Below are 27,192 nucleotides of genomic sequence, written 5' to 3' on the forward strand. Positions count from 1 at the left end.
ACCATCTTCCCTGTCCCTGCTGAAGAAAAGCAGGCCCAAACCATGATGTTGCCACCACCATGTTTGACAGTGGGGATGGTGTGTTCAGGGTGATGAGCTGTGTTGCTTTTACGCCAAACATAACGTTTTGCATTGTTGCCAAAAAGTTCAATTTTGGTTTCATCTGACCAGAGCACCTTCTTCCACATGTTTGGTGTGTCTCCCAGGTGGCTTGTGGCAAACTTTAAACAAAACTTTTTATGGATATCTTTAAGAAATGGCTTTCTTCTTGCCACTCTTCCATAAAGGCCAGATTTGTGCAATATACGACGGATTGTTGTCCTATGGACAGAGTCTCCCACCTCAGCTATAGATCTCTGCAGTTCATCCAGAGTGATCATGGGCCTCTTGGCTGCATCTCTGATCAGTCTTCTCCTTGTATGAGCTGAAAGTTTAGAGGGACGGCCAGGTCTTGGTAGATTTGCAGTGGTCTGATACTCCTTCCATTTCAATATTATCGCTTGCACAGTGCTCCTTGGGATGTTTAAAGCTTGGGAAATCTTTTTGTATCCAAATCTGGCTTTAAACTTCTTCACAACAGTATCTCGGACCTGCCTGGTGTGTTCCTTGTTCTTCATGATGCTCTCTGCGCTTTTAACGGACCTCTGAGACTATCACAGTGCAGGTGCATTTATACGGAGACTTGATTACACACAGGTGGATTGTATTTATCATCATTAGTCATTTAGGTCAACATTGGATCATTCAGAGATCCTCACTGAACTTCTGGAGAGATTTTGCTGCACTGAAAGTAAAGGGGCTGAATAATTTTGCACGCCCAATTTTTCAGTTTTTGATTTGTTAAAAAAGTTTGAAATATCCAATAAATGTCGTTCCACTTCATGATTGTGTCCCACTTGTTGTTGATTCTTCACAAACAAATACAGTTTTATATCTTTATGTTTGAAGCCTGAAATGTGGCAAAAGGTCGCAAAGTTCAAGGGGGCCGAATACTTTTGCAAGGCACTGTAGGTTGTAAACTATGAAACACACCCATTTTCTCCCTCCACTATATAAGCCCTTGACAAAAATGTAACCTCCTGTTCCGAGGATGTGAGGACGACTGTCCGATGGCAGAATGGTTCAGATAATAACTACAGAACGAAGCCAACCTCAGCGTGAGCTTTGGTTGCGAATGGTATGAACTTTGAACTCGTATTCACTACAGAAGTGATACCTTCTAGCCATTTAGTTAGCAACAGCAGCTGCAAACGTGGGTTAGGAAGGAACAGACAGAGTATCCCGTATACCACACAACAACGTTACTACAATGTATCCAGTTGACCACCAGAGACATTATTCAAAGGACTCGGTTTGGCAACACGGCCTTCCATCTACCACCAACCTACCGAAGCGCAGCTCAGAGTAAATATTTATTGCGTTTTCCTTTTCCAAATGGGCGGTAATTTAGAATGCATAAGATACTGTGTTTACGATAGCACAGCTTCTCCCTTTTGTTCCTCAGTCTTCCTGCTCTTTCACTCAAACCCAGCCCCTTTTCTTTTGTGTAACCAGCTGTCATATCTTTTCCGCCCTCTAGGGACATTTTCCTTTATGACGTAATTTGTATTCAAGGTATGATTCATTCTTTGTATATGTAATTCTGTATGATTTGTTAGGTATTTAGTAAATACATAATTAAACCCAATTTTGTATTGCTGATTCAACTTTTTAGCCAGGGTTCGTGAAGATAACCAAGAATTTATAACTTTCAGATGAGACTGAATTAAAGTGACGATTAATATTGACTGCTATTGATGTAAAATATGACTAGGTCTTTAAGAGTTTATTCGGAAGATAAACCCAGATTTATCCGTCGGACTGCCTGATGGTGAAGCGTGATTCATCACTCCAGAGAACGCGTTTCCACAGCCCTCCATGTGCTCGCCAGAGGTAGCCTGACTGCCATTAGGTACCGAGATGAGATCCTCAGACCCCTTGTGAGACCATATGCTGGTGCGGTTGGCCCTGGGTTCCTCCTAATGCAAGACAATGCTAGACCTCATGTGGCTGGAGTGTGTCAGCAGTTCCTGCAAGAGGAAGGCATTGATGCTATGGACTGGCCCGCCCGTTCCCCAGACCTGAATCCAATTGAGCACATCTGGGACATCATGTCTCGCTCCATCCACCAACGCCACGTTGCACCACAGACTGTCCAGGAGTTGGCGGATGCTTTAGTCCAGGTCTGGGAGTAGATCCCTCAGGAGACCATCCGCCACCTCATCAGGAGCATGCCCAGGTGTTGTAGGGAGGTCATACAGGCACATGGAGGCCACACACACTACTTAGCCTCATTTTGACTTGTTTTAAGGACATTACATCAAAGTTGGATCAGCCTGTAGTGTGGTTTTCCACTTTAATTTTGAGTGTGACTCCAAATCCAGACCTCCATGGGTTGATAAATTTGATTTCCATTGATAATTATTGTGTTATTTTGTTGTCAGCACATTCAACTATGCAAAGAAAATATTTAATTCATTCAGATCTAGGATGTGTTATTTTAGTGTTCCCTTTATTTTTTTGAGCAGTGTATTTATTAAAGTATTGTTTGTGCATTGCCAGTCAGGGGTGCCAGTATTTTTGGAGCCCACTGTACAGTGTATGTACATATAGGTAGGGATAAGGGACTAGGCAACAGGATAGATAATAAATAGTAACCGCAGCATATGTGATTAGTCAGAACGGGTCAGTGCAGATAGTTGGTTAACTATTTAGCAGTCTTATGTCTTGGGGGTAGAACCTGTTAAGGGTCCTATTGGTTCTAGACTTGGTGCAGAGAGTTTATTTCAATGAGACTACACTGTATAAATAAAGGTTCAACAGTAAAAAAATATATATATGGTTCTGTTTCCTTCAGGGCTGTTAGCCATTCATTACAATAGTTTTGCCAAGTAATGCTCGTTATGTAAATATCTGTACATGTGGGTTTAGTGCATGGATGATTTTGCATACTATGGCAACTTCATGAATGATGTATGAATCCAAAGTGGTATAAATGCATAGCAGAGATGAGAGAATCCCCTCCAGATATGGAATACCTCTGCTTTCCTCTCTGGATCCCCCTTTATGCACTTCCTCCCACTGCTGTTCCTCCCACCGCTGTTGCTCCCACTGCTGTTCCTCCCTCCGCTGTTCCTCCCGCTGCTCCTCCATAGCTGCATCTGCAACTATTTACATGCGGTCCCCAGTGACTGTTACAGGCATCTCAATAGCCTCCTCCTCTTTCTATAGGCGCTGCAATGAAGCAAAGACATCCCGTCTTGTATGTATGGCAAGTTATCTTGTTCCCTAGTGGCCATTGACTAGTTGGGACTGTGGCTTGTACAGTTGTTTTTAGACATAATAAACAGAATGGGAGTTGGAAGTCATCCCTGTGGCACACCTTTATTCACAGTTATCACTGAGGCTGAGGTGTAGTGGCAAACTCTATATCACACAGGCCTTTAGCCTGATCTGCCCAACAACAGGCCTGTATCTTAATCCACACACACCATCACCATTACCCTCCTGCTCTGCTGTCTGCATACAGGCCTCTCAGATAGTCAGTTACTGGTCTCTTGCAGTTCTCATTTCTCCTCTCTTTCTCTCTTAAAGCTCAGACAGATTTTTGGACCACAAGATGAGTTCCTCTGTATTCTCTCTCTCTCTGGTCTCATAGCTCGGCATATTTGCATGTCAGTTCTGAAGCCTCCAAGCTCGATGGTCTTCTCCGACTGCCATCTCTCTCTCTTGGGAAAGGAATGAACAAATATGCTGTTTTATTTTTCTTCTGAGGGTGTTGAATATTTCAGTTTAGCATTTTCTCTCTTTTATATGCTCCCTCTTTTTTCAGGGTGGGCCTTTGATGTGTCTGTGGATTCGTTATCATTCTGTTTGCATGAGCTCAGACACACACACACACACACGCACACACACTGCCTGGCATATGCTGGACCAGACCAGATGTGTCCATATACAGATTCCACATGTTTGTGTGTGTGTGTGTGTCTACCCTGCAGTCAGACACTCCACCCACATGCAGTACATTACATTGAGGACATTCTGTGCACACATGATGATTAAAGTACAGAACAGCTCATTGATTGAGTTGGCCTGGCCTGGACAGCATGCTATACTACCATTCTTCAGTAATCACAAAGGACTTCTCTTTCTCAATCAGCTTCATAGTAGTAGAAGACTAACCTCAATAGAAGGATGGTAACTGGTTTATCCTGACTGGCTGTGTCCCATGATGGTGGAGGGCTCTGTAACGGAGGGTGTGTGCTTGAGGGGAGACATTGTGTGTGAGCACGTGTATGGGTGTATGTGATGCATACAGTATGTGTGTATGTGTATGGGTGTGTGTGATGTATACAGTATGTGTGTATGTGCACGTGTATGGGTGTGTGTGATGCATACAGTATGTGTGTATGTGCATGTGTATGGGTGTGTGTGAGGCATACAGTATGTGTGTATGTGCACGTGTGTGGGTGTTTGTGATGCATACAGTATGTGTGTATGTGCACATGTGTGGGTGTATGTGATGTATACAGTATGTGTGTATGTGCCCGTGTATGGGTGTGTGTGATGCATACAGTATGTGTGTATGTGCCCGTGTATGTGATGCATACAGTATGTGTGTATGTGCCCGTGTATGGGTGTATGTGATGCATACAGTATGTGTGTATGTGCACATGTGTGGGTGTATGTGATGTATACAGTATGTGTGTATGTGCCCGTGTATGGGTGTGTGTGAGGCATACAGTATGTGTGTATGTGCCCATGTATGTGATGCATACAGTATGTATGTATGTGCCCATGTATGTGATGCATACAGTATGTGTGTATGTGCCCATGTATGTGATGCATACAGTATGTATGTATGTGCCCATGTATGTGATGTATACAGTATGTATGTATGTGCCCATGTATGTGATGCATACAGTATGTATGTATGTGCCCATGTATGTGATGCATACAGTATGTATGTATGTGCCCATGTATGTGATGTATACAGTATGTATGCATGTGCCCATGTATGTGATGCATACAGTATGTATGTATGTGCCCATGTATGTGATGTATACAGTATGTATGTATGTGCCCATGTATGTGATGTATACAGTATGTATGTATGTGCCCATGTATGTGATGTATACAGTATGTATGTATGTGCCCATGTATGTGATGTATACAGTATGTATGTATGTGCCCATGTATGTGATGTATACAGTATGTATGTATGTGCCCATGTATGTGATGTATACAGTATGTATGTATGTGCCCATGTATGTGATGTATACAGTATGTATGTATGTGCCCATGTATGTGATGAATACAGTATGTATGTATGTGCCCATGTATGTGATGTATACAGTATGTATGTATGTGCCCATGTATGTGATGTATACAGTATGTATGTATGTGCCCATGTATGTGATGGATACAGTATGTATGTATGTGCCCATGTATGTGATGTATACAGTATGTATGTATGTGCCCATGTATGTGATGAATACAGTATGTATGTATGTGCCCATGTATGTGATGTATACAGTATGTATGTATGTGCCCATGTATGTGATGTATACAGTATGTATGTATGTGCCCATGTATGTGATGTATACAGTATGTATGTATGTGCCCATGTATGTGATGTATACAGTATGTATGTATGTGCCCATGTATGTGATGTATACAGTATGTATGTATGTGCCCATGTATGTGATGTATACAGTATGTATGTATGTGCCCATGTATGTGATGTATACAGTATGTATGTATGTGCCCATGTATGTGATGTATACAGTATGTATGTATGTGCCCATGTATGTGATGTATACAGTATGTATGTATGTGCCCATGTATGTGATGTATACAGTATGTATGTATGTGCCCATGTATGTGATGTATACAGTATATGTGTATATGCCCCTGTATGGGTGCATGTGATGCATACAGTATGTGTGTATGTGCACGTGTATGGGTGTGTGTGATGCATACAGTATGTGCACGTGTATGGGTGTGTGTGTGTGAGCCATACAGTATGTGTGTATGTGCACGTGTATGGGTGTGTGAGTCATACAGTATGTGTGCATGTGTATGGGTGTGTGTGAGGCATACAGTATGTATGTGCACGTGGATGGGTGTGTGTGAGGCATACAGTATGTGTGTATGTGCACGTGTATGGGTGTGTGTGTGAGGCATACAGTATGTGTGTATGTGCACGTGTATGGGTGTGTGTGAGGCATACAGTATGTGTGTATGTGCACGTGCATGGGTGTGTGTGAGGCATACAGTATGTGTGTATGTGCACTTGTATGGGTGTGTGTGAGGCATACAGTATGTGTGTATGTGTACGGGTGGGTGTGAGGCATACAGTATGTGTGTATGTGCACTTGTATGGGTGTGTGTGAGGCAAGGCGTCATGTGGTTTCAGAGGTCTGGAAAAAGACGGGAGCCCTGGAGCCTCCTGTCTGGCATGCGGCTAGGAGGAAGCTCTGTCATCCTTAAGACACTCACACTCTTCCTCTTCCTCTCTTTTCCCCTCTTTTTATCCCTTTAAGATGGCGGGATGATAGGATGGCACATCTCTAATTTGATTCCTCTCTCCTTCCACTTCTCTGACCAGAAGCCATTTAAAGCCGTGGGCCACCGAGGAGCTGGCATCCGCCTCTTTCTTCTCCTCCTTCTCCTTCTCTCCGCCAGGCCTCCCTCCATCTTCTCTCTGCCCTCTCATCTCACCCCTTTCTCTGTGATTGATGGTGACTGACTGACTGCTGCTCCCTGTCTCACACACTCCCAGATACATATTTAGGCACACACACACACGGTCATCATGCACACACACACACATACACACATATATGGTCACACTCACTTCCTCAGATGGCCTCATGCGTTCATCTATATACAAATGTCAAGTGTTAAATACATGCTTATTACACACACACACACACGCACACTTTCATACGCACACACTCACAGTCACACAAACAAACAGGCTTGGAGTGACAACACTCTTCTCATGCTCACAACACACCCAACTTCTGTCTTCCTCTTTATTTGAAAGTTTTGAAGAAGTTAATCCTGCTATTTCTGTCACATCCTTTCCTTCTCAGTGTTTACCTCTCTCTTTTCCTCACGTCTTTTCAGCTCGACTTGACTTCACATCCTTTTGTGTCTGGCTGCTTTGCACAGCACCCTGAAGCCAGTCATATTGCCTGCCTGATTAATAATTACAGAGTACACAACGGCGGGGGAAAAACCATTTCTGCCATCTTTGATGTCCGACATGAGAGAGACCAAAATTACAAAGAGACAGAGGAACGCTATAAAGAGGAGGAAAGAATGTCTTCTTTTACTATTTTCTTTCTTTTTTTGTTGCCTCCTTTTTCCCCCGTTGTTGTTGTTATTATTATCTTACTGTCTGGTGGTGCGGTAAATTAGGAAGGCAGTGGTGGTGTCTGTTCTTTTCCCAAAACATTACAAGACACACATCTACACACACTTGTGTGTGTGTCTGGCAGTGACCAATGACTCATCTTCACTCTGAGCATTAGACATAGAACTCGTCCCAATGGCACCCTGTTCCCTACACACTGCACTACTTTAGACCAATGACACCCTGTTCCCTACACACTACACTACTTTAGACCAATGACACACTGTTCCCTACATACTACACTACTTTAGACCAATGGCACCCTGTTCCCTACACACTGCACTACTTTAGACCAATGACACCCTGTTCCCTACACACTACACTACTTTAGACCAATGACACCCTGTTCCCTACACACTGCACTACATTAGACCAATGGCACCCTGTTCCCTACACACTACACTACTTTAGACCAATGGCACCCTGTTCCCTACACACTGCTCTACTTTAGACCAATGACACCCTGTTCCCTACACACTACACTACATTAGACCAATGGCACCCTGTTCCCTACACACTACACTACATTAGACCAATGACACCCTGTTCCCTACACACTACACTACTTTAGACCAATGACACCCTGTTCCCTACACACTACACTACTTTAGACCAATGACACCCTGTTCCCTACACACTGCACTACTTTAGACCAATGGCACACTGTTCCCTACATACTACACTACTTTAGACCAATGGCACCCTGTTCCCTACACACTACACTACATTAGACCAATGACACCCTGTTCCCTACACACTGCACTACTTTAGACCAATGACACCCTGTTCCCTACACACTGCACTACTTTAGACCAATGGCACCCTGTTCCCTACACACTGCACTACTTTAGACCAATGACACCCTGTTCCCTACATACTACACTACTTTAGACCAATGGCACCCTGTTCCCTACATACTACACTACATTAGACCAATGACACCCTGTTCCCTACACACTGCACTACTTTATACCAATGGCACCCTGTTCCCTACACACTACACTACTTTAGACCAATGGCACCCTGTTCCCTACACACTGCTCTACTTTAGACCAATGGCACCCTGTTCCCTACACACTACACTACTTTAGACCAATGACACCCTGTTCCCTACATACTGCACTACTGTAGACCAATGACACCCTGTTCCCTACATACTACACTACTTTAGACCAATGACACCCTGTTCCCTACATACTGCACTACTGCAGACCAATGACACCCTGTTCCCTACACACTACACTACTTTAGACCAATGACACCCTGTTCCCTACATACTACACTACTTTAGACCAATGACACCCTGTTCCCTACATACTGCACTACTGTAGACCAATGACACCCTGTTCCCTACACACTACACTACTTGAGACCAATGACACCCTGTTCCCTACACACTGCACTACATAGACACATGCACATCTCTTCCATCGTCTCTGACCCTAGCGTGCCCTCTCACACACTTCCCCTGTCCCCTCTCTTTCCTATCTCGTCAACACAGAGAGGTGAGGCTGGATGTCAAACAGACAGTGATCAAACCAAGACAATGCCGATGACTGCAGGCCCGTCTCAGTCACACACACATACACACACACATACACACACACACACACACACACACACACACACACACACACACACTAGACATGTTCTGAAGGCAGGTTTGACAGCTGCAGTGTATCATTCAGCGTGATCCTGACTTGAAGACTGTCTCTGCTCTGACAGCTCTTTATGCTGGGACTCCCTATATTGTTGACACACACACACACACCCCCGTACACAAAGCCCTTGTGTACTGAGCTATCACTCCAACCATCACTTCTGCTACACAACCATTAAAGGTTTGAACTGAGAAGTGATGGACAGCAGAGTGTTTTACAGTGAACAAAATCAATCAAATTACAGAGAAAATAACTCCTTGTATGTTTATGTATCACTTTTTCTTTTGTCATTTGTGTGTGTGTGTGCGTGTGTGTGTGTGTGCGTGTGTGTGTGTTAATGTATCAAATCAAATTATTTGTCACATGCGCCGAATACAACAAGTGTAGACTTTACCGTGAAATGTTTACTTACAAGCCCTTAACCAACAGTGCAGTTCAAGAAGAGTTAAGAAAATATTTACCAAGTAGACTAAAATAAAAAGTAACATAATAAGAATATAAATAAAGAGGCTATATACAAGGAGCACCGGTACCGAGTCAGTGTACTGGGGTACAGGCTAGTTGAGGTAATCTGTACATGTTGGTAGGGACGAAGTGACTATGCATAGGTAACCAACAAACAGAGAGTGTACAAAGGGGTGGGGGGGTCATGTAAATTGTCCGGTGGCGATTTTATGAATTGTTCAGCAGTCTTATGGCTTGGGGGTAGAAGCTGTTGAGGAGCCTTTTGGTCCTAGACTTGGGGCTCTGGTACCGTTTGCCGTGCGGTAGCAGAAAAAACTTGGGTGACTGGAGTCTGACACCACCTATTATATAGGATGGATGGTTGGAAGCTTGGCCCCAGTGATGTATTGGGCCATTCGCACAACCCTCTGTAGTGCCTTACTGTCAGATGCCGAGCAGTTGCCATACCAGGCGGTGATGCAACCGGTCAGGATGCTCTCGATGGTGCACCTTTTAGAAACTTTTGAGAATCTGGGGACCCATGCCAAATCTTTTCTCTCCTGAGGGGGAAAAGGTTTTGTCGTGCCCTCTTCACGACTGTCTTGGTATGTTGGGACCATGATAGTTTGTTGGTGATGTGGACACCAAGGAACTTGAAACTCTCGACCCGCTCCACTACAGCCCCGTCGATATTAATGGGGGCCTGTTCGGTCCACCTTTTCCTGTAATCTGTGATCCGCTCCTTTGTCTTGCTCACATTGAGGGGGAGGTTGTTGTCCTGCCAGTTCTCTGACCTTCCTATAGGCCGTCTCATCGATGTCGGTGATCAGGCCTACCACTGTTGTGTCGTCAGCAAGCTTAATGATGGTGTTGGAGTCGTGTTTGGCCACACAGGTGTGGGTGATAGGGAATACAGGAGGGGACTAAGTACACACCCCTGAGGGGCCCCAGTGTTAAAGATCAGCATGGCAGACGTGTTGTTGCCTACTCTTACCACCTGGGGGCGGCCCGTCAGGAAGTCCAGGATCCAGTTGCAGAGGGAGGTGTTTAGTCCCAGAGTCCTTAGCTTAGTGATGAGCTTCTTGGGCACTATGGTGTTGAACGCTGAGCTGTAGTCAATGAACAGCATTCTCACGTAGGTGTTCCTTTTGTCCAGGTGAGAAAGGGCAGTGTGGAGTGTGATTGAGATTGTGTCTTCTGTGGAACTGTTGGGGCGGTATGCGAATTGGAGTGGGTCTAGGGTATCCGGGAGGATGCTGTTGATGTGAGCCATGACCAGCCTTTCAAAGCACTTCATGGCTACCGACGTGAGTGCCACGGGGCGGTGATCAAATCAAATGTATTTATATAGCCCTTCTTACATCAGCTGATATCTCAAAGTACTGTACAGAAACCCAGCCTAAAACCCCAAACAGCAAGCAATGCAGATGTAGAAGCACGGTGGCTAGGGAAAACTCCATAGAAAGGCCAAAACCTAGGAAGAAACCTAGAGAGGAACCAGGCTATGAGGGGTGGCCAGTCCTCTTCTGGCTGTGCCGGGTGGAGATTATAACAGGACATGGCCAAGATGTTCCAATGTTCATAATTGACCAGCAGGGTCAAATAATAAAAGTCACAGTAGTTGTCAATGGTGCAACAAGTCAGCACCTCAGGAGTAGATGTCAGTTGGCTTTTCATAGCCGATCATTAAGAGTATCTCTACAGCTCCTGCTGTTTCTAGAGAGTTGAAAACAGCAGGTCTGGGACAGGTAGCACGTCCGGTGAACAGGTCAGGATTCCATAGCCGCAGGCAGAACAGTTGAAACTGGAGCAGCAGCATGGCCAGGTGGACTGGGGACAGCAAGGAGTCTTCACGCCAGGTAGTCCTGAGGCATGGTTCTAGGGCTCAGGTCCTCTGAGAGAAAGAAAGAAAGAGAGAATTAGAGAGAGCATACTTACGTAATAATTTAGGCAGGTTACCTTCGCTTCCTTGGGCACAGGGACTATGGTGGTCTGCTTGTGTATGTGTTAATGTGTGTATGTGTTTCAGGGAGAAGGAGGAGCAGCTGGGACGTGAGAGGGAGTGTCAGCGGCAGCAGACCCAGCAGGCAGAGAATGCTCTGGAACACTTTAAGAAGCAAGTAGAGATCAGCTCAGAGAAGACCTACGCTAACATGAAACTACAGGTAACATGCTGATAATACTACATGAAACTACAGGTACCATACTGATAGTACTACATGAAACTACAGGTAACATACTGATAATACTACATGAAACTACAAGTAACATACTGATAATACTACATGAAACTACAGGTAACATGCTGATAATACCACATGAAACTACCGGTAACATGCTGATAATACTACATGAAACTACAGGTAACATACTGATAATACTACATGAAACTACCGGTAACATACTGATAATACTACATGAAACTACCGGTAACATGCTGATAATACTACATGAAACTACAGGTAACATACTGATAATACTACATGAAACTACAGGTAACATGCTGATAATACTACATGAAACTACCGGTAACATACTGATAATACTACATGAAACTACAGGTAACATACTGATAATACTACATGAAACTACAGGTAACATACTGATAATACTACATGAAACTACCGGTAACATACTGATAATACTACATGAAACTACAGGTAACATGCTGATAATACTATATGAAACTATCGGTAACATGCTGATAATACTACATGAAACTACAGGTAACATACTGATAATACTACATGAAACTACAGGTAACATGCTGAAAATACTACATGAAACTATCGGTAACATACTGATAATACTACATGAAACTACAGGTAACATGCTGAAAATACTACATGAAACTATCGGTAACATACTGATAATACTACATGAAACTACAGGTAACATACTGATAATACTACATGAAACTACCGGTAACATGCTGATAATACTACATGAAACTACCGGTAACATGCTGATAATACTACATGAAACTACAGGTAACATACTGATAATACTACATGAAACTACAGGTAACATGCTGATAATACTACATGAAACTACAGGTAACATGCTGATAATACCACATGAAACTACAGGTAACATGCTGATAATACTACATGAAACTACCGGTAACATGCTGATAATACTACATGAAACTACAGGTAACATACTGATAATACTACATGAAACTACAGGTAACATGCTGATAATACTACATGAAACTACAGGTAACATGCTGATAATACCACATGAAACTACAGGTAACATGCTGATAATACTACATGAAACTACCGGTAACATGCTGATAATACTACATGAAACTACAGGTAACATACTGATAATACTACATGAAACTACAGGTAACATGCTGATAATACTACATGAAACTACAGGTAACATACTGATAATTGTCACGCCGTGGTCTTAGTATTTTGTGTTTTCTTTATTATTTTGGTCAGGCCAGGGTGTGACATGGGTTATTTATGTGGTGTGTTTTGTCTTGGGGTTTTTGTAGGTCATGGGATTGTGGTTAGTGGGGTTGTCTAGAATAGTCTATGGCTGCCTGGAGTGGTTCTCAATCAGAGCCAGGTGTTTATCGTTGTCTCTGATTGGGAACCATATTTAGGCAGCCATATTCTTTGAGTGTTTCGTGGGTGATTGTTCCTGTCTCTGTGTTTGTTTGCACCAGATAGGTTTTCACGTTTCTTGTTTTTGTATTGTTCGTGTTTATCTTTTATTAAAGATTAATCAAAATAACCACGCTGCATTTTGGTCCGATCCCTGCTACACCTCCTCTTCAGAGGAAGAGGAGAAAGAAAACCGTAATAATAATACTACATGAAACTACAGGTAACATGCTGATAATACTACATGAAACATACTGATAATACTACATGAAACATACTGATAATACTACATGAAACTACAGGTAACATGCTGATAATACTACATGAAACATACTGATAATACTACATGAAACTACAGGTAACATGCTGATAATACTACATGAAACATACTGATAATACTACATGAAACTACAGGTAACATACTGATACTACTAAACTCAGCAAAAAAAGAAACGTCCTCTCACTGTCAACTGCGTTTATTTTCAGCAAACTTAACATGTGTAAATATTTGTATGAACATAACAAGATTCAACAATTGAGACATAAACTGAACAGGTTCTACAGACACGTGACTAACAGAAATGGAATACTGTGTCCCTGAGCAAAGGGGGTTCAAAAGTAACAGTATCTGCTGTGGCCATCAGCTGCATTAAGTACTGCAGTGCATCTCCTCCTCATGGATTTGCCAACTCTTGCTGTGAGATGTTACCTCACTCTTCCACCAAGGCAATGAAGATCTGTTTAGTTATTTGGATTTTTACGAATTATCTTTGAAAGACAGGGTCCTGAAAAAAGGACGTTTTGCAGTGTCCTTCCAGATGTCTGTTTAGTGCAGTGTCCTTCCAGTTGTCTGTTTAGTGCAGTGTCCTTCCAGTTGTCTGTTTAGTGCAGTGTCCTTCCAGTTGTCTGTTTAGTGCAGTGTCCTTCCAGATGTCTGTTTAGTGCAGTGTCCTTCCAGATGTCTGTTTAGTGCAGTGTCCTTCCAGTTGTCTGTTTAGTGCAGTGTCCTTCCAGTTGTCTGTTTAGTGCAGTGTCCTTCCAGTTGTCTGTTTAGTGCAGTGTCCTTCCAGATGTCTGTTTAGTGCAGTGTCCTTCCAGATGTCTGTTTAGTGCAGTGTCCTTCCAGTTGTAGGTTTAGTGCAGTGTCCTTCCAGTTGTCTGTTTAGTGCAGTGTCCTTCCAGATGTCTGTTTAGTGCAGTGTCCTTCCAGATGTCTGTTTAGTGCAGTGTCCTTCCAGATGTCTGTTTAGTGCAGTGTCCTTCCAGATGTCTGTTTAGTGCAGTGTCCTTCCAGTTGTAGGTTTAGTGCAGTGTCCTTCCAGTTGTCTGTTTAGTACAGTGTCCTTCCAGTTGTCTGTTTAGTGCAGTGTCCTTTCAGATGTCTGTTTATTGCAGTGTCCTTCCAGTTGTCTGTTTAGTGCAGTGTCCTTCCAGATGTCTGTTTAGTGCCGTGTCCTTCCAGTTGTCTGTTTAGTGCAGTGTCCTTCCAGTTGTAGGTTTAGTACAGTGTCCTTCCAGTTGTCTGTTTAGTGCAGTGTCCTTTCAGATGTCTGTTTATTGCAGTGTCCTTCCAGTTGTCTGTTTAGTGCAGTGTCCTTCCAGATGTCTGTTTAGTGCCGTGTCCTTCCAGTTGTCTGTTTAGTGCAGTGTCCTTCCAGTTGTAGGTTTAGTACAGTGTCCTTCCAGTTGTCTGTTTAGTGTAGTGTCCTTCCAGTTGTAGGTTTAGTACAGTGTCCTTCCAGTTGTCTGTTTAGTGCAGTGTCCTTCCAGTTGTAGGTTTAGTACAGTGTCCTTCCAGTTGTTGGAGGGGATGTATAATTTCTGAAGGTTTGTTTTGATGTTGTCTTTGTAGTGTTTCCTTTGTCCGCCAAGGGCTCGCTGACTTTCATTCAACTGGAAGTACGTGATCTGTTTCGGGAGGCGTGAGTTGGGCATCCGGATCACACAACCTGTCCAATTAGAGTTGGGGTTGTAATATATATATATATTTATTTTAATTTTATTTAACCTTTATTTAACTAGGCTAGTCAGTTAAGCCAAGGAAAAGTGGGTTAACTGCCTTGTTCAGGGGCAGTACGACAGATTTGTCAGCTCTTTGATTGGATCCATCAACCTTTTGTTTACTGGCCCAACGCTCTAATGACCAGTAATGGTGATGCTGTTTATTCTGGCCTCCTCCAGCACGCTGGTGTTGGTCGTCAGCTTTAGACCAGGAGTTTAGTTTACATACACATAGACACATGCACATCTCTTCCATCGTCTCTGACCCTAGCGTGCCCTCTCACACACTTCCCCTGTTCCCTCTCTTTCCTATCTCGTCAACACAGAGAGTGGAGGCTGGATGACAAACAGACAGTGAACAAAACCAAGACAATGCCGATGACTGCAGGCCCGTCTCACTCACTCACTCACACACAGACACACACACACACACACACCTCTGAGTTAGGAAGACACAGCCTGGCCACAGATGCACAGGGGCGCCATGCTGGCTGCACACAGATTCCTCTGTCTCTTATTCTCTCCCTCTCTTTCTCTCTCCTTGCTCTCTCTCGTTCATGCTCTCTCTGTCTTTCCCTCTCTCTCACAGCTGGTTTAAACATGTTCCTTTTAGGGCCCTCTATTTGTGATCAGCTATATTATCCTCACAGAGTGCTAGGTGGCAAAATATGAGAAAAGCAAAGAAAGATTCTATGTTCCCATAAATTGAAATCCCACTGTGTGATTTTTACAGCCGGTTCTTATCATTTTAATGAACAATTTAAAGTGGCCTGAGTTAACAATCCTACAGTGTTTAGTTCTATCACTAAAGCCCTTGACTTTGACCTGTGTGTGTGTGTGTGTGTGTGTGTGTGTGTGTGTGTGTGTGTGTGTGTGTGTGTGTGTGTGTGTGTGTGTGTGTGTGTGTGTGTGTGTGTGTGTGTGTGTGTGTGTGTGTGTGTGTGTGTGTGTGTGTGTGTGTGTGTGTGTGTGTGTGTGTGTGTGTGTGTGTGTGCGCGCGGTATTGATGTTAGATGCCGTCACAGAGGACGCGTCTCTTAACAGTGGAGTGATGGAGTAATTAGTCTATTTCACTGGGCCGCTGTTCAACACTTGGCAGAATGTGGGCTGTGGATTATTGAGAGATAACTAATCGATGCAGACTTAGTTGTAAACAGTGAGAGAGAACTACAGAGTGTGAGCACTTCTGGGCAGAGTGTGTGTGGGCTTCATTGACAGAGCACGTGTTACATTGTGAACAGTGGAGATGTTCTGTGCTAATTAGTATGTTACTGTAGGCCTTTAACATGGAACTTATTGACATTGTGTGGGTGGGAATATCATAGAATAGACATACAGTGGGCCTAACTGACAGCACCATGGGCAGTCACACTCTCCCCCCTATCCCTATCCCTCCTTTTACTCTCCTCCTCCTCTCCCCAGCGATCCCCTGGACTCCCGATCTTCCATCTCTCTCTATCCTCGTCTCACATCAAAGTCATGAGAGAGCACCAATCTTCTCTGCATCCTCCCCCCTCTACATCCATCTCTCTACATCTCTTTCTATCTCCATTTCGCCCTATCTTTATGAATATAATAAAGCATATTAAATCTGTCCTCTGTCTGTCCTCTGTCTGTCCTCTGTCTGTCCTCTGTCTGTCCTCTGTCTGTCTCTCTCTCTCTCTCTCGCTCTCTCTGTCTCTCTCTCTGTCTCTCTCTCTCTCTCTGTCTCTCTCTCTGTCTCTCTCTCTCTGTCTCTCTCTCTGTCTCTGTCTCTCTCTGTCTCTCTTTCTCTCTCTGTCTCTCTCTGTCTCTCTGTCTCTCTTTCTCTCTGTCTCTCTCTCTGTCTCTCTCTCTCTGTCTCTCTCTTTCTCACTCTCTCTCTCTCTCTCTCTCTCTCTCTCTCTCTCTCTCTCTGTGTCTCTCTCTCTGTCTCTCTCTCTCTGTCTCTCTCCCTGTCTCTCTTTCTCTCTGTCTCTCTCTCTGTGTCTCTCTCTCTCTCTGTGAGTGTTATGTTGGTGTTAAACTGTATCGATAGGGTTGTGTCTCTCTCTCTCTCTCTCTCTCTGTGAGTGTTATGTTGGTGTTAAACTGTATCGATAGGGTTGTGTCTAAATGGATTACTTCTCATGTTAAAAGCTTTCACTCCGCTGGATGCCGTTTAAAGAAACGTGTCTGTCCTTGTGAGTGTAGAATATAAAGACACACAGCATCATGCAGAACAGAAACTGTCACTGCAGTTCAAAGGATGTTTTCACATAATAACAGAATGAATCACAACATATTGCCATAGTGCCATTCTCTCACCTGTCTGTAGATAAGTCATTGGGAAAGATCCCATCTCTCCTTTTCTATGTAAATATACAGTTGTCTGTGCCAGGATGTCACCGAGTAACCTCTCATTACTTTCTCCATAGATTTCTCTCGCTCTCTCTGAGCATGGAACGAACATATGTTGCTATTGTCATTGACAATCACAGAGTGATCTTTCTCTCCCTCCTGTAGATGGATAAGGTGGAGGAGGATCTGACCCGCTCCAAGTCCCTAAGAGAGAAACAGGCCAAGGAGTTCTCCTACCAAGTGGAGGAGCTCAAACAGAAATACGAACAGCAGGTCAGTGGGAGACACGAGAGAGGGAGACTTGATACTGTTATGTTTTTGCCCAAAAATGTCTTGTTTAAACTTTAAGCATTTCCTATAATTTTGGGATTCATTAATTGAATATGTATTTGTGTATTTGTATACGGGGACATTCTGACACCATCCTCTACATGAGCCATCTGTATTGCCTCATCACAAAAGACACATATGATATTCAACAGATATTTGTGGTCTTAATCAACTATTAAACCCCCAATGGAAAACTCTGATTCAATCTGTGTTCGGCTCATACCGTCGTCTTATCTTCCAGCCCCATCAGTTTCCTCTGATTAGAAATCTCCAAACCATTTTCCTTTTCTATTGAAATCTAACTCACTGATATAAAGTCTACTTTTATGAGGAGGAAATTCAATTAACCCACTGGAATGTCCATTATCTGGTGGAAATGATGGGATTGTATGAAGAATTGGAGAAAGCTTGAAGGCATCTAACACAAACCACACCCCTTTATTGCTGTTCAGTTTAGCCTCTTTAAAATCATGAAGTTAAAACCTCTATGGGATCGGTGTCACCCCAGCGGGACGGTTGAGCTAATGTGATTAGAATGACGTTGTAAATAACAAGAACCTTTCCCATGACATAGACATGTCTTATATTGGCAGCAAGTTTACATTCTTGTTAATCTAACGACGCTATCCAATTTACAGTAGCTATTACAGTGAAAAAATACCATGCTACTGTTTGAGGAGAGTGCACAAAAAAAACAACTAATCACAGCAACTGGTTTGATACATTCACCTCTGAAGGTAAATAATGTATTTACATTCAGTAATCTTACTCTGATTTGTCATCCTGAGGGTCCCAGAGATAAAATGTAGCATAGTTTTGTTTGATAAAATCTATTTTTATATTCAAAAGTAGGAACTGAGTTCTACGTTTTAAACCACTGCTGTGTCTGCCACCCCCCATCTAGATGTATAAAGGTTAGTGTCTTTTCTGTAGGGAAGCTAATTACCATCATTTATGACCTTCCTGGGAGTGTGTAAACACATTTTTTTATTACAATATAATTTTTGTATGTTCTCTATAGTTATGTACTTCAAAATGTATCAATTAACCAATTCGGCACATTTGGGCAGACTTGATACAACATTTTTAACAGAAATGCAATGATTCATTGGATCAGTCTAAAATGTTGCACATACACTGCTGCCATCTAGAGGCCACAATCTAAATTGCGCCTAGACTCCTAGGTGATATAATGACATTTCTCTTGCATTTCAAAGATGATGGAACAAAAAAAATTGGAAGCGCATTTTTTTTCTTTGCATTCTCTTTTACCAGATCTAATGTGTTATATTCTCCAACATTAATTTCACAATTCCACAAACTTCAAAGTGTTTCCTTTCAAATGGTATCAAGAATATGCATATCCTTGCTTCAGGTCCTAAGCTACAGGCAGTTAGTTTTGGGTATGTCATTTTAGGTGTAAATTGAAAAAAAGGGTGTGATCCGTTTAACTACCATGCAAAGGGGTGTCATTGGTTGAAACGACTAAACACACAGACCTTTTACATGTTTACATAGCTTTCAACTGGATTTACCTGGTCAGTCTATGTCATGGAAATAGCAGGTGTTTCTAATGTTTTGTACTCTCATTGTATATACCCAAAACTAACATTATGAAATCCATTTGAGTGAGTTTTTAAATGATTATATTTTATTCCTCTGTATTTATTATATTTTATTCCTCTGTATTTATTATATTTTATTCCTCTGTATTTATTATATGTTATTCCTCTGTATTTATTATATTTTATTCCTCTGTATTTATTATATTTTATTCCTCTGTATTTATTATATTTTATTCCTCTGTATTTATTATATTTTATTCCTCTGTATTTATTATATTTTATTCCTCTGTATTTATTATATTTTATTCCTCTGTATTTATTATATTTTATTCCTCTGTATTTATTATATTTTATTCCTCTGTATTTATTATATTTTATTCCTCTGTATTTATTATATGTTATTCCTCTGTATTTATTATATTTTATTCCTCTGTATTGATTATATTTTATTCCTCTGTATTTATTATATGTTATTCCTCTGTATTTATTATATGTTATTCCTCTGTATTTATTATATTTTATTCCTCTGTATTTATTATATGTTATTCCTCTGTATTTATTATATTTTATTCCTCTGTATTTATTATATTTTATTCCTCTGTATTTATTATATTTTATTCCTCTGTATTTATTATATTTTATTCCTCTGTATTTATTATATTTTATTCCTCTGTATTTATTATATTTTATTCCTCTGTATTTATTATATTTTATTCCTCTGTATTTATTATATGTTATTCCTCTGTATTTATTATATTGTATTCCTCTGTATTTATTATATGTTATTCCTCTGTATTTATTATATTTTATTCCTCTGTATTTATTATATTTTATTCCTCTGTATTTATTATATGTTATTCCTCTGTATTTATTATATTTTATTCCTCTGTATTTATTATATTTTATTCCTCTGTATTTATTATATGTTATTCCTCTGTATTTATTATATGTTATTCCTCTGTATTTATTATATTTTATTCCTCTGTATTTATTATATTTTATTCCTCTGTATTTATTATATTTTATTCCTCTGTATTTATTATATTTTATTCCTCTGTATTTATTATATTTTATTCCTCTGTATTTATTATATTTTATTCCTCTGTATTTATTATATTTTATTCCTCTGTATTTATTATATTTTATTCCTCTGTATTTATTATATTTTATTCCTCTGTATTTATTATATTTTATTCATCTGTATTGCCTCATCACAAAAGACACAGATGATATTCAACAGATATTTGTGGTCTTAATCAACTATTAAACCCCCAATGGAAAACTGATTCAATCTGTGTTCGGCTCATACCGTCGTCTTATCTTCCAGCCCCATCAGTTTCCTCTGATTAGAAATCTCCAAACCATTTTCCTTTTCTATTGAAATCTAACTCGCTGATATAAAGTCTACTTTTATGAGGAGGAAATTCAATTAACCCACTGGAATGTCCATTATCTGGTGGAAATGATGGGATTGTATGAAGAATTGGAGACACCATTCCCCTTAATTGCTGTTCAGTTTAGCCTCTTTGGAGCTGTGAAGTTAACTACCATACCAAGCGGTGTCATCGGTCAAAACGACTAAACACACAGGGACCATTACATGTTTACACAGCATACTGTATATGTAGCCTATGTTTTAACTTGGTGTATGAGTTGAAAAACAGATGTTTTTAATATCACCTTTGTGTCAGCTACTATGTCCAATGAGTAATATTCAGTATTGTTGTGAGCCAACCTCATATCTGTGACACTAGAGAGTCCACTCATTCTCAGTGTATCCAGTCACTAACTAGGGTATCATCTGTGATTACAGTGTGTGTCAAAGACATGATTGATTTCCCACCACATCTATCTCTCCACCTCCCGCCTAATAACCATCCGACTCTCATTCCCCACGCACAGACAGACTAGCGCTGCGTGTCACTCGCTCCAGATGTTTTGGAGTGGAGGATATGAGAGCAATGTTGTGGTGGCAAATAGAGGAATGGGTTTCCGTTTCCGATTTGGTCCGTGGTGTAATCGTCGGTTTGAGGTTGCGCCTTTCCTAATAATCTCTCGATACAGGGGTTATTGAAGTTTGAATATAATCGTATCGTGAATTCTCCTTTTATTTATTTAAATCCACATAAAATGCCCAGTAAATTGGAGTTAAAGTGAGGAGCAGAAGTGGAGCTCAGTTGAAGATGTGAAAGTGTTTTCACAAAACATTGTAGTAGTGACAATTGCGTTTCAGTCCTACCATTAAATAGTTTGTCGACAAAAGCAGGTTTTTATCCTAGTTGTAATTTTCCATTGTTTGTGTGTCAGTGTTGCTGAATCTGAAACATCTGAAAATGTTTACCGGGATGTAAATATCATAATCCCTTTTAAATGGAGAACAGTATGTATGTGACAGAAGGGGTCAAGGACAATTACCAGAGTTCTGAAAATATTTAAGTGAAGATAATCAACACTAACCAAGGGAAGGAAATGAAAGAAAGGCAGAGGCATCTATTTCATACTATAAGCATTTGGCGTCATTTTCTTCAGCGATACACCGAGAGAAACATCTCTCTGTCCCAGTACATCAGCCCTCTGTGCTAATGCCACATTTGGTGTCACTCATCAGTGACGTCCACCTCAGAGATAAAGAGAGCAGAAGAGTGGAGAGAGAGAGATTCGGAGCGTATAGAAAGAGTCTCGTGTCTGTCTGATGTGTATTTTCCAATTGCATGTTCCCTTGTAGTGAGATTGGTGTCTCGGGGTCACCAGGTCAAGTTTGCCCATTGAACCAATCACAAAGGGACATTCCACTGAGGTCACATCAGTGAGAGTTTTAAAGGAGGCTCCATGTATAGAGGAGTTGTTTCCCTCTGACCTCCAGGTCATTAGGACGTCACGCCGGCCCTTCACAGCCCTGCTCCTTGACGTTGAACTGACGTAGGGAGGTCATAAGGCTGTTATAGATGGTGGCGTAACCCCCGACCCCATGGAAACCCCTAATCTGTCCTGTTCCTCAGATATTTGGTGACAACAAATGACACAAAGTCTAGGTCTAGTAAACGCATCCACACACCGAAACGCTCATAGACACAGAAACGCTAACGCGTACACACACAGGGCACACTTCTACACTCCCCACTGTGAATAATCAAGTTCTTCCGTGTCCCCTTCACGTCACCCTGCTGAGGCCAGACAGTTCTTCTCTCTCCCCTTCTCGTCACCCTGCTGAGGCCAGACAGTTCTTCTCTCTCCCCTTCTCATCACCCTGCTGAGGCCTGACAGTTCTTCTCTCTCCCCTTCTCGTCACTCTGCTGAGGCCAGACAGTTCTTCTCTCTCCCCTTCTCGTCACCCTGCTGAGGCCAGACAGTTCTTCTCTCTCCCCTTCTCGTCACTCTGCTGAGGCCAGACAGTTCTTCTCTCTCCCCTTCTCGTCACCCTGCTGAGGCCGAACAGTTCTCCCTCTCCCCTTCTCGTCACCCTGCTGAGGCCAAACAGTTCTCCCTCTCCCCTTCTCGTCACCCTGCTGAGGCCAGACAGTTTTCCCTCTCCCCTTCTCGTCACCCTGCTGAGGCCAGACAGTTCTCCCTCTCCCCTTCTCGTCACCCTGCTGAGGCCAGACAGTTCTTCTCTCTCCCCTTCTCGTCACCCTGCTGAGGCCAAACAGTTCTTCTCTCTCCCCTTCTCGTCACCCTGCTGAGGCCAGACAGTTCTTCTCTCTCCCCTTCTCGTCACCCTGCTGAAGCCTGACAGTTCTTCCCTCATCCCCTTCTCGTCACCCTGCTGAGGCCAGACAGTTCTTCCTCTCCCCTTCTCGTCACCCTGCTGAGGCCAAACAGTTCTCCCTCTCCCCTTCTCGTCACCCTGCTGAGGCCAAACAGTTCTTCTCTCTCCCCTTCTTGTCACCCTGCTGAGGCCAGACAGTTCTCCCTCTCCCCTTCTCGTCACCCTGCTGAGGCCAGACAGTTCTCCCTCTCCCCTTCTCGTCACCCTGCTGAGGCCAGACGGTTCTTCTCTCTCCCCTTCTCGTCACCCTGCTGAGGCCAGACAGTTCTCCCTCTTCCCTTCTCGTCACCCTGCTGAGGCCAGACAGTTCTCCCTCTCCACTTCTCGTCACCCTGCTGAGGCCAGACGGTTCTTCTCTCTCCCCTTCTCGTCACCCTGCTGAAGTCTGACAGTTCTTCCCTCACCCCCTTCTCGTCACCCTGCTGAGGCCAGACGGTTCTTCTCTCTCCCCTTCTCGTCACCCTGCTGAAGCCTGACAGTTCTTCCCTCATCCCCTTCTCGTCACCCTTCTGAAGCCTGACAGTTCTTCCCTCATCCCCTTCTCGTCACCCTGCTGAGGCCAGACGGTTCTTCTCTCTCCCCTTCTCGTCAGCCTGCTGAAGCCTGACAGTTCTCCCTCTCCCCTTCTCGTCACCCTGCTGAGGCCAGACAGTTCTCCCTCTCCCCTTCTCGTCACCCTGCTGAGGCCAAACAGTTCTCCCTCTCCCCTTCTCGTCACCCTGCTGAGGCCAGACAGTTCTCCCTCTCCCCTTCTCGTCACCCTGCTGAGGCCAGACAGTTCTCCCTCTCCCCTTCTCGTCACCCTGCTGAGGCCAGACAGTTCTCCCTCTCCCCTTCTCGTCACCCTGCTGAGGCCAGACAGTTCTCCCTCTCCACTTCTCGTCACCCTGCTGAGGCCAGACGGTTCTTCTCTCTCCCCTTTTCGTCACCCTGCTGAGGCCAGACAGTTCTCCCTCTCCCCTTCTCGTCACCCTGCTGAGGCCAGACGGTTCTTCTGTCACCCTGCTGAGGCCAGACGGTTCTGTCACCCTGCTGAGGCCAGACGGTTCTTCTCTCTCACCCTGCTGAAGTCTGACAGTTCTCCCCTCATCCCCTTCTCGTCACCCTGCTGAGGCCAGACGGTTCTTCTCTCTCCCCTTCTCGTCACCCTGCTGAAGCCTGACAGTTCTTCCCTCATCCCCTTCTCGTCACCCTTCTGAAGCCTGACAGTTCTTCCCTCATCCCCTTCTCGTCACCCTGCTGAGGCCAGACGGTTCTTCTCTCTCCCCTTCTCGTCACCCTGCTGAAGCCTGACAGTTCTCCCTCTCCCCTTCTCGTCACCCTGCTGAGGCCAGACAGTTCTCCCTCTCCCCTTCTCGTCAACCTGCTGAGGCCAGACAGTTCTCCCTCTCCCCTTCTCGTCACCCTGCTGAGGCCAGACAGTTCTCCCTCTCCCCTTCTCGTCACCCTGCTGAGGCCAGACAGTTCTCCCTCTCCCCTTCTCGTCACCCTGCTGAGGCCAGACAGTTCTCCCTCTCCCCTTCTCATCACCCTGCTGAGGCCAGACAATTCTCCCTCTCCACTTCTCGTCACCCTGCTGAGGCCAGACGGTTCTTCTCTCTCCCCTTTTCGTCACCCTGCTGAGGCCAGACAGTTCTCCCTCTCCCCTTCTCGTCACCCTGCTGAGGCCAGACGGTTCTTCTCTCTCCCCTTCTCGTCACCCTGCTGAGGCCAGACGGTTCTTCTCTCTCCCCTTCTCGTCACCCTGCTGAGGCCAGACGGTTCTTCTCTCTCCCCTTCTCGTCACCCTGCTGAAGTCTGACAGTTCTTCCCTCATCCCCTTCTCGTCACCCTGCTGAGGCCAGACGGTTCTTCTCTCTCCCCTTCTCGTCACCCTGCTGAAGCCTGACAGTTCTTCCCTCATCCCCTTCTCGTCACCCTTCTGAAGCCTGACAGTTCTTCCCTCATCCCCTTCTCGTCACCCTGCTGAGGCCAGACGGTTCTTCTCTCTCCCCTTCTCGTCACCCTGCTGAAGCCTGACAGTTCTCCCTCTCCCCTTCTCGTCACCCTGCTGAGGCCAGACAGTTCTCCCTCTCCCCTTCTCGTCATCCTGCTGAGGCCAGACAGTTCTCCCTCTCCCCTTCACGTCACCCTGCTGAGGCCAGACAGTTCTTCTCTCTCCCCTTCTCGTCACCCTGCTGAGGCCAGACAGTTCTTCTCTCTCCCCTTCTCGTCACCCTGCTGAGGCCAGACAGTTCTTCTCTCTCCCTTCTCGTCACCCTGCTGAGGCCAGACGGTTCTTCTCTCTCCCCTTCTCGTCATCCTGCTGAAGCCTGACAGTTTTTCTCTCTCCCCTTCTCGTCACCCTGCTGAAGCCTGACAGTTCTTCCCTCATCCCCTTCTCGTCACCCTGCTGAGGCCAGACGGTTCTTCTCTCTCCCCTTCTCGTCACCCTGCTGAAGCCTGACAGTTCTCCCTCTCCCCTTCTCGTCACCCTGCTGAGGCCAGACAGTTCTCCCTCTCCCCTTCTCGTCATCCTGCTGAGGCCAGACAGTTCTCCCTCTCCCCTTCACGTCACCCTGCTGAGGCCAGACAGTTTTTCTCTCTCCCCTTCTCGTCACCCTGCTGAGGCCAGACAGTTCTTCTCTCTCCCCTTCTCGTCACCCTGCTGAGGCCAGACAGTTCTTCTCTCTCCCCTTCTCGTCACCCTGCTGAGGCCAGACGGTTCTTCTCTCTCCCCTTCTCGTCACCCTGCTGAAGCCTGACAGTTTTTCTCTCTCCCCTTCTCGTCACCCTGCTGAAGCCTGACAGTTCTTCCCTCATCCCCTTCTCGTCACCCTGCTGAGGCCAGACGGTTCTTCTCTCTCCCCTTCTCGTCACCCTGCTGAAGCCTGACAGTTCTACCCTCATCCCCTTCTCGTCACCCTGCTGAGGCCAGACGGTTCTTCTCTCTCCCCTTCTCGTCACCCTGCTGAAGCCTGACAGTTCTTCCCTCATCCCCTTCTCGTCACCCTGCTGAGGCCAGACGGTTCTCCCTCTCCCCTTCTCGTCACCCTGCTGAGGCCAGACAGTTCTCCCTCTCCCCTTCACGTCACCCTGCTGAGGCCAGACAGTTCTTCTCTCTCCCCTTCTCGTCACCCTGCTGAGGCCAGACAGTTCTTCTCTCTCCCCTTCTCGTCACCCTGCTGAGGCCAGACAGTTCTTCTCTCTCCCCTTCTCGTCACCCTGCTGAGGCCAGACGGTTCTTCTCTCTCCCCTTCTCGTCACCCTGCTGAAGCCTGACAGTTTTTCTCTCTCCCCTTCTCGTCACCCTGCTGAAGCCTGACAGTTCTTCCCTCATCCCCTTCTCGTCACCCTGCTGAGGCCAGACGGTTCTTCTCTCTCCCCTTCTCGTCACCCTGCTGAAGCCTGACAGTTCTTCCCTCATCCCCTTCTCGTCACCCTGCTGAAGCCTGACAGTTCTTCCCTCATCCCCTTCTCGTCACCCTGCTGAGGCCAGACGGTTCTTCTCTCTCCCCTTCTCGTCACCCTGCTGAAGCCTGACAGTTCTACCCTCATCCCCTTCTCGTCACCCTGCTGAGGCCAGACGGTTCTTCTCTCTCCCCTTCTCGTCACCCTGCTGAAGCCTGACAGTTCTTCCCTCATCCCCTTCTCGTCACCCAGCTGAAGCCTGACAGTTCTTCCCTCATCCCCTTCTCGTCACCCTGCTGAGGCCAGACGGTTCTTCTCTCTCCCCTTCTCGTCACCCTGCTGAAGCCTGACAGTTCTTCCCTCATCCCCTTCTCATCACCCTGCTGAGGCCAGACGGTTCTTCTCTCTCCCCTTCTCGTCACCCTGCTGAGGCCAGACAGTTCTTCTCTCTCCCCTTCTCGTCACCCTGCTGAGACCAGACAGTTCTACTCTCTCCCCTTCTCGTCACCCTGCTGAGGCCAGACAGTTCTTCTCTCACCCTTTCTCGTCACCCTGCTCAGGCCAGACAGTTCTCCCTAAGCCTCCTCCCTGAGATTTGGGGTAACCCTCCTGGGGCAACAGTAGCAGTGCCCCG

General features: G+C 44.6%; 1 protein-coding gene across 1 annotated transcript in view; it reads left to right on the top strand.

The window, feature by feature from the left end:
* The window catches only part of LOC139365186 (centrosomal protein of 112 kDa-like), a 158,661-nt gene that overhangs the window by 32,563 nt on the left and 98,906 nt on the right, over positions 1 to 27,192 (top strand). Inside the window, exons 10-11 of the mRNA XM_071102639.1 lie at positions 11,597 to 11,732; positions 17,673 to 17,780. Of these exons, the coding sequence (XP_070958740.1) occupies positions 11,597 to 11,732; positions 17,673 to 17,780 (244 nt within the window). The remainder of the gene's footprint in view (positions 1 to 11,596; positions 11,733 to 17,672; positions 17,781 to 27,192) is intronic.

This window comes from Oncorhynchus clarkii, chromosome 13 (assembly GCF_045791955.1).
Source record: "Oncorhynchus clarkii lewisi isolate Uvic-CL-2024 chromosome 13, UVic_Ocla_1.0, whole genome shotgun sequence".
In the NCBI taxonomy this organism is placed as follows: domain Eukaryota; kingdom Metazoa; phylum Chordata; class Actinopteri; order Salmoniformes; family Salmonidae; genus Oncorhynchus; species Oncorhynchus clarkii.